Source organism: Kryptolebias marmoratus, linkage group LG24 (assembly GCF_001649575.2).
Source record: "Kryptolebias marmoratus isolate JLee-2015 linkage group LG24, ASM164957v2, whole genome shotgun sequence".
Lineage (NCBI taxonomy): Eukaryota > Metazoa > Chordata > Actinopteri > Cyprinodontiformes > Rivulidae > Kryptolebias > Kryptolebias marmoratus.
In genome coordinates, this window is record NC_051453.1 from 17,941,613 (window position 1) to 17,949,857 (window position 8,245).

An 8,245-nucleotide genomic window follows, 5' to 3' on the forward strand; every position below is an offset into this window, starting at 1 on the left:
ATCCATTTACAGAGGTTCTGATTCAGAGGTTTGTATTATTATTATTATTTATCAAAAACTAGTTATTGGTACAATAAAATGAACAAGTAAACAGTTGAGCAGAACAGAGGATGAGCTGTCAGCTGTCAGAGTTCAACTTTAAAGGGACTGAGAGTTCATGCAGACGTCTCAGATATTAGCTCCAAGCTGAAAGTCTAATTAGGCTCTCCGGTGGGGAAGCTGTGTGTACAGAAACAACAGATAAGACATGAACGCATAAAACAACCCAGGCCTGGGGACTGCTGCTGGGATCCCCTCAAGAAGTTTAGTCAAGTGCAAACATGTTGCTCTCACACAGATTCAGCCGCATAGTACTATTTATTTAATTTTTTTTTTTACAATGGAATTACAGTAGAAATTAAAATAAAACTCTCAAATAAGGACAAAGTTGAGTCGTTCTGATTTTGCTCATTTTAATAATGAAGTAGCAGTGTCCTCTGGTGTGTGTTTTTTTTTTAAAAAACACCAGTGAAGCAGGAAAAACTGTCAGGAAATGTAACTTTTGGGAATTTTTTTGAGACTATTGTTAAGGGTGGAACAAGAAAAGTTTTCAGTGAAGCTCAAATATTTATGCCTGAAATGTTTTGGTGGGATTTGTTGCAGAGTGTGATCAGTTCTGACTGGTGGGTAAGCCTTTCACCAGTAGAGGTACAGTAAAACAACCTTTTTAAATTTGTTCAGTGGTAATAAATAATACAGTCTGGTACCTACAGGGTAAATACCCTGCTACGACAGGGTACTTATAGCATACATACCTAGGTACTGTGTAAGTGCCCCATAGGTACCAGGCATATTCCTTATAGGCACCATGTTGTAGAGACTGGGTTGTATTATGCATTGCTACCCAAAGTTTCAGTGATTTGAGATTTATTTCTTTAAAAAGGCAAGGCTGCAAAGTAATATTTCACACAAGAAATCAATGTGGAAATGAAGAAATGTTCAAGTTTATTTATTATTTAAACAAATTTCAAAAAGATAATTTTTACCTTTCAAGCCAAAGGGATTTTATTTTTCTATTAATTTGAAGCCAGTGTTGACATCCTAAATGAGAAGAAGTTAACAGACAGCTAAACATTACTGCAAATGAACAAGTTAATATTTTCCTGCACACAATTTTTAAAAAATCTCTTCAACTAAAACACATATAAGTGAGTTAAGGCTGTTCTGGAATATCTTGGATATAAACAACAGCACCCGTAACATTTTAGACAAGACAAATGAGTAAAACAGCATCAAAGCACCTTTAAGAATACAAATATTCTCAGTATCAGATACCGAAACATTTGAAGATGTGAGGTTAGCACCATATTTTATGTCACCTGTCTGCAGCTGCAGACTCCCGGTGACAACAGGAATGTAATTTTAATTGTCTCCCCTGTATAAAATGCTTGAAGTTTCTGTCTTATCACTAAAAAAAAACACTGTTAGTATCTAATAAACTTAACTCAATCCTTAAGTAAATCCAGTAAATGGAAGCATTTGTTCATTTAGTAGCTGCCAGGCTGTTTTTCTCTGTCCTAAATGTCCTGGAATACTCCTCAGCAATAATGTCAACTCTGAACAATCTTTGGGTTGTATGAAGAAAACAAATAATAATCATTTCTTTATTTGTTGAAAGCACAGGCGGGACATTGTTGCCGATTTGCCTGGAGGCCAAGGCTTACAGGTGGCTCGCTCTGAGACGCTCAGGAGACAGGCTTCTTTTGCTGCTAAATCGCTGAAAAAAGAAAAGAAAAGAAAAAAAAAAGACAGAACTAAATCAGCTGCTTTTCAACAGGCTCTAGCTCACACAAACAAACAAAACTGGGATCTTACATACCCTTAAAGGCCATGTATGTATGAGCATGCATGTTAGTAATTGGGAAGAATAATAGCAATGAGAGACACGTGAACATTTTTGTCACTGAAACTCCAAAGTGTTGCCGTAATCGTTGGCGTTTGTGGACTTACAAGACCGCGAGTTGGGCTGAGGGAGCGAGAGCGTGTGGGGCTGGCACTCCTGCTCCTGCTCCTTCTCCACTGCAACACACACACACACACACATCACTGATGAGTCTGTCACACAGCATCCTGTATCTGCATTCGTTCTGAGGATTACAAAGCCCTTACCGGAGCGCCTCTCCTGGTCACAGCCTCGCCCTTCACAATCACAGCGTTTCCCTCCGTCAAGGCTGGCCACACGTGGTACATCACCAGAGGAGCGGTGAACTCGGAGTCATAGCTGCGGAGGTACCTGTCGGAGAGGCAGAGCTGTCATTTGAGAGTCAAGGAGGACATCTGCTGGTAGAGAGACATTGCACATTCACTGAGGTGCTGCAGAATGATGCATGATGCTCTGCAACAAGCTGCGTCTATGGTATGTTTCTTTCCACTGTTTTAGGAGCAGATATTGGAATGGGACTGACTTGCTGTCATTGTACAGTTCCCCATCACTTGCGAAGGCCAAGTCAAGAGGTGGCTCCAGCGTCTGCATGGCAAAGGCCACCCTGCAGCTCTCTCTGATCAGGGTACCGATGAGAGCATAGTCCACTTCTGGAGGGAAGGAGATCCGAGGGTTCACGTTCATAGCATTGATCACATCCTACGAAAAAGGAAAATCCACAGTAAGAGACAGAAAACAGTAAAAACTTGTTAAGGGTGCTTCAACTTCTTCACAATGTGGTCATTGCTCTTTCGATTCCAACATGATTTTTTGATTTTCAACTCCTCTTGCAGGTTTGGAAAACCCTACAAAAACTACAGCAACGCATGTGGCTGAACAGAGAATAGTGTGCTGTGACTTTTAGTAGCAGTACTTCATATGACGTAAAGGAAATCTGCAAAAAAAACAACTAAAGCAAAGTTTTTTCCACCAACACACAATTAGCTTTTGGTAAAACGAATAAGAAAATCCAGCTTTTCTTTTGGCCCTATAGCCCAGGCCTACTTCACAATAAAGATGTTATTTAGAGTTTAATCGGGTCACAGAAAGTTGGACTTTATATGACTGAGCTGGTGTTTTGATATCTTTAAAGGTTTTTACTTTAAAGATATCTTTTACTTTAAAGATTTACTTTTTTCTTACTTTTATTTTTGAACATTTTACCACAGAATGTTTAACTTAGGGTGACAATGTCACACTAACATTCAAGCTCTCTATACCTCCCAAAATCCTGTTAAACAAGCTCTTCTTTTTTCCCCACAGACTTGAATTTTCTTATGCAGTTCATTGTTTAAAATGTCAACACTTTTGTCTAACACCCAGTGTGTCTCTCACAGCTATAAGGCTTCTAATTTTTTTTTCACAAATGTTCTTTGACCTACACTGTATCAGAGCTGCTTTAGCATACTTGCTCTACTTTTGTCTTCTTATGCTACTTTTAGCTTTTAGTTAGCATTCTGCTACTTTTATCTAACATTTTGCTTCTTCCTGCTTTTAGGTGATTTTGTTCCTTTTAGCTTTGAGCTAATGTTCTGCTTCTTTCAGCTTTAACAACTCAACTTCAGCTTCTTCACCCAATTTCAGCAGTCACTCGGAGCTCACAGTGCATTTTCACAGGAAATGCAGATTCTCTGGTTACAAAAGGAAGTCCCACATGATCACTGGGCTTATGCTGTGTGTTGGGATGTCGGACACCTTTCAACATTTCTTCACAAACTTTCTCATTTTGAAATGATGCACAGGTCACACAAGGGATGTCTTTGGTCTCACATTGACACTGGTTTGAACATCATAAAGGTCCAGGTTTCTGACGATGTAGTCCACAGCAGCGTCCTCGAGACTCTCTGGGCCGAAGTGGGACGTGGACAGCGTCTTTCTCACTCGCAGCTTGAACTGACGGTAGGCCAGCTTGGCTGTTTGGAAGGACTCCTAAAACAGGGAAAACACACAAAGACACGACAGCAGACAAAACTCAACAACTTCTGGTTTTAGATGTCATGTTTTTCTTTTGTTGTTCTTGTGTTTTTTGGATTTTACTGGGGGGTTTTTTGCCCCCACAGACATGGCTATGATTAATGCAGTCATACCACAACAGCAATGTAGATGATTTTCTGGACCATCTCCAAGTCAGCAATGTAGCGTCGAAGGATGCTCTGAGCCTCCAGACGCTCCACGGCGTACAGGTCGCTGAAGCGTGAGACGAGGCGTGCGTGGCGCGAGGAGCGAGTGAGATGGGCCCTGGTGGGCGACTCGCTCCTCCGGGGGCTGGGGGAGCGGTTGAGCTGGGGCAAAGGGCTCGGAGAGCGGCTTCGCACCAACCTGAACAGCGAAACAAAAGCATCAGCTCTGTAAAGCTGCATGCAGACAGGTGGCGTTTGTTTGCACGTGTGTGGGTGCACCTGTCGTGCAGCCGGGCCTTCTCTGCGTTCAGACAGGACACTTCGTCCCTCAACAAGCGGATCTGCCGCTCGTACTCATCGAGAGCATCCAGCTTCCGCCTATAAATTTCCACTTGTTCGTTTGTGGCACGCAAACTGAAACACAAAGTTCACATCTACAGATGAAAAGCTCTTGTAAAAATGTGGACGGTAACGTTTTGCCTGTGTCTCTGTGTGTCTTTCTGTTTGCAAAATATCTCATCAACCACAAGATAGGTTTTAAGGAAACCTCTGGAACAAAATGCTAGATCTCTAATTCATTTTAAACCTGAAAACAGACATAATATGATAGTCCTTAAATCTATCACCCACTCCGCTTTTAGCTGCAAGAGTTCATCTTCTGTGGCGAGCAGGGCGGTCGCTGATTTGCTCCTCGTCTCATCCAGCTCCTTCTGAGCATCCATGAATCTGTCAAAACAAATGAGGATGTGAATCTAATCTACACCTCTCCAGACTTTACTCCATCACGAGCCGTGACACGACGTTCGACTCACTCGGCTCTGGCTGCCTCAAGCTGGAGGCGAGTGGAGCACAGCTGAGCCTCCATCTTCTTCATGTCGCTCTCATGGGAGAGGGAGAGCTCCCTGAGTCTTTTGTCCTTCTCGGCCGAATCCTGAGGGAAGCAGCGAATGATGAGAAACGCCACACACACAGACACAGGGCTGACAGTTTTTTTTTTGTTTTTTTTTTAAATGACTGGTTCACAGAGGCACCTGGATGAGCTGCAGGCTGCTGTCATCTGTGGCCGAGGGCCTTGACACGGAGAAACAGGCTCCGAGCCACGGGAGCAGGCGCGTCTTCAGAGTGTCAACTCCTGCATAGTGGCCACCTGATTTCCCAATCAAAGCTATTAAAATGGTGCTGAGGAATTGCTCGGTAAAAGAAGTCCCAAATGTGAGGCTCACCCTCGGCTGCAGTGAGGTTAAGGATGGCAAACAGCTGGCCTTGGATCTTAGCGGTGAGTTCAATCAGCTCACAACATCTGTTCAGGTTCTGGTCACAAGTAATCACCTGGGAAGATTGGATTGTTTGTTGTGGCATTGTAATAAAAATATCCCTGGATGCTTAAATAATAAAGGTGAAAAAATGGAAGCAACATATATATTATTGATGTCCCATAAGATACAGATCAGTTTGTTATTGATCGATGAATTTCATCTGGTGCCCCTTCTAACCAGGACACTAAGAAGGCTTGTTTAGGTGTTTTGGGTCCGCATTAACCTATTCAGTTCTTAAACCCCTTTAATACACATTAATACTACTCACAGTTCTTATCACTGCTTTTACAGAGTAGGAGCTTTCTTTGCACAATAGGTACCTATGAGTGATGTAATTGGTCCAGTTGTCAATGCAGTTGAATGCTCACCCATCATCTGCTGCATTTAAAATGAATTTGTAAAGTAAACAACAGCTTCTCGCACTCATGGAACATAGTGGTTTTCAGTGCTTCTGTTTCACAATCCCATGCCTTATTTAAATATGGCTCTGTTCTGAGAAGTCCTGAAGCATATGAGGATCGACAAATGTCACTAGCACTCTCTTTTGTCCTGTTTCATCTCCTTCCGTCCCAGCGTCAGGTGGCGAAAAAGAAACCCCACAGTGTCCAGTTTGTTCAGTTTAGTTTAAAAAAAACACTCAACTGTGCTTTACAGTATAAAGGTCTAACATTAAATTAAAGGCCAGGAACTTTGAAGCTCACTTGGTTAAATCTGGAGTTGCCTTCAGGTATGTTTGCTTGTTTGTGTGTTTGTCATTCACTGATTAAGATGCAAAAGTCCAACCAAGCTTTTGCTTTTTCTTACAATAAAATCATAATCAGAGTCAGAATGACTTTATTCACATCCATCCCTTCAGCCTGTACTGTGTTGTCATTTCAGATTTGAAGCAGCTGCTCATCCATCACATAAACAGCCATAATCTATCTGTGAAGAGATTACACCAGGCAACATTGTGTGGCCTTACACTTGTTATTTTGCTGTACTTTTTTAAAGTCACACTTCCTGATTGTTTTTGTTTATTTTTTTTTCTAAAAAACTGAAATTCTTTTACGTTCTAGTAAACGCTCATTGAGTTGTTTCCTACTTCTAAAAATTACTTCACATCAGTAAACAGGCAGGTAGGTAAAAAGATCCAGTGGCATCATGGAGTAGTTTGCTCGTTGCCATGGCGACCTGCGTCTGCGTCCATAGCAACCAACCAAACTCTACAGAGAAATCAATGTGATTTAAGTCATTCCTTTGCTGCGCTGTTTAAAAACTATCTAACTATCTAAATGATCCCGCTTGTTTGCCTAAACGAGCAAACAGAAGCAAACAGAATCTTAAATCGACGCAGTTTAATTTATGATGGGGATAAAGTTTGCCAGCAGCGAGTAAACAAATGTCGCGTTTCTAGGAGAAGGAAGGGGGCGATAATATCTCAGTTAGATGAAGTTCTAAACACCAGAATGTGACTGAACCCGGTGGAGTGGTTCAGATTTAGGTCGATCATGATTTATTGATGAGCTTACATGGTAGTCTCCGTGCCAGCTCTCCAGCTTGTCCTGCAGCACGCTGAACGCGGACGCGTTGGTCAGCCTCCGTAAAGAGTCGGCCATGTCCGTCCGAATGAGAACGAATCTTTCCGGGTTTGAGTCACCCCAGGGTGCAGGCAGCAGCCACGGGGGTGGGTCCTGTCCTTGTGCTGTCCTGGTAGCTCCTCCACCCCCTGCACCTACGACAGACGCAAGCGCCGCCTCGGTCCAGGCTCTGATTTCCTGTAATCCAGACTACAGACCAGTAATCTCATCCTGCCGAACGATACCGAGCCCCCGCAGAGTCCCGCAGGAGCTGCTGCTCCTGCCTGCTGTGCGCTGCGCTGGATTTAATCCGATTATCATCATCTTCAGAGCCGAACAGGATGGACTGACATGTACACAAACCACAAACACACAGCACAAACTGCAGAAAGGAATGGACTATTTTTAAAAGCTCATAGTGAAGGTATGGTTAGGTGAACGCTTCCACCTCTTGTACTCAGTATATATGTTTAATAAATAGATTAATAAATCTGTATAATAGTCACCAGTTTAGACTTTAACTGGGCCAGAGGTCTGCAGGTTTTACATATAAAACTCGTTTGAGACACAAAACCTCAGTATAATAATAATAATAATAATAATAATAATAATAATAATAATAATGTAAAACAAGTAATCCACTGATAGATAATTAAACACTAAGCTGCAGCCTATTGTCTTTTATTTATTTAAACTTCTTTTATTAGAGACAGGCCTTTATTTCAAAATGACAGACAGACAGACAGACAGACAGACAGACAGACAGACAGACAGACAGACAGACAGACAGACAGACAGATAGATAGATAGATAGATAGATAGACAGATAGATAGATAGATAGATAGATAGATAGATAGATAGATAGATAGATAGATAGATAGATAGATAGATACTTTACTACTACTACTACTACTACTACTACTACTACTAATAATAATAATAATAATAATAATAATAATAATAATAATAATAATAATAATAATAATAATAATAATAATGATAATAATAATAGTTGTTGTAAAACAAAAAAAATCACCCACGATTCAAACTGAGGTTTCTCACTTTCCTATGGAAAATATGAATGGACGTGTTTTTCTATTTTGGTCTCCTTTCTGTCATTGGTACAATAATATACGGCTGGAACGAACCATCCTTCACCCTCGACAAAATACACTATGTACACTGTTATTGAGTATACATTTGAAACCCACTGTACGTCACATCGTGTTAGATTCAGCTTTGTGTAAATATCTTGATAATATTTTAAACACGGTTGTACTTACAGCAAC

The 8,245-nt window shown here is 41.3% G+C and overlaps 1 protein-coding gene across 1 annotated transcript; it reads right to left on the minus strand.

Moving 5' to 3' along the window:
• Window positions 1-955: 955 nt before the first annotated feature.
• On the minus strand, window positions 956-7,227 carry spata18 (spermatogenesis associated 18). The gene is made up of 12 exons (XM_017423400.3): window positions 6,908-7,227; window positions 5,304-5,409; window positions 5,112-5,227; window positions 4,893-5,011; window positions 4,711-4,806; window positions 4,360-4,494; window positions 4,048-4,279; window positions 3,731-3,889; window positions 2,445-2,620; window positions 2,149-2,272; window positions 1,990-2,058; window positions 956-1,756 (listed from the first exon to the last, which is right to left on the minus strand). The coding sequence occupies exons 1-12, from the start codon at window positions 6,992-6,994 to the stop codon at window positions 1,700-1,702; spliced, it is 1,476 nt and encodes a 491-aa protein (XP_017278889.1). The 5' UTR covers window positions 6,995-7,227; the 3' UTR covers window positions 956-1,699.
• Between the last annotated feature and the right edge of the window lie 1,018 nt (window positions 7,228-8,245).

Coding starts and splice junctions, on each gene's coding strand:
- spata18 (XM_017423400.3), bottom strand. CDS start 6,994: ATGGCCGACTCTTTACGGAGGCTGACCAACGCGTCCGCGTTCAGCGTG. Junction 5,228..5,303: donor TAACCTCACTGCAGCCGAGG/GTGAGCCTCACA, acceptor TTGGGAAATCAG/GTGGCCACTATGCAGGAGTT. Junction 4,495..4,710: donor CTCTTGCAGCTAAAAGCGGA/GTGGGTGATAGA, acceptor TTTGTGTTTCAG/TTTGCGTGCCACAAACGAAC.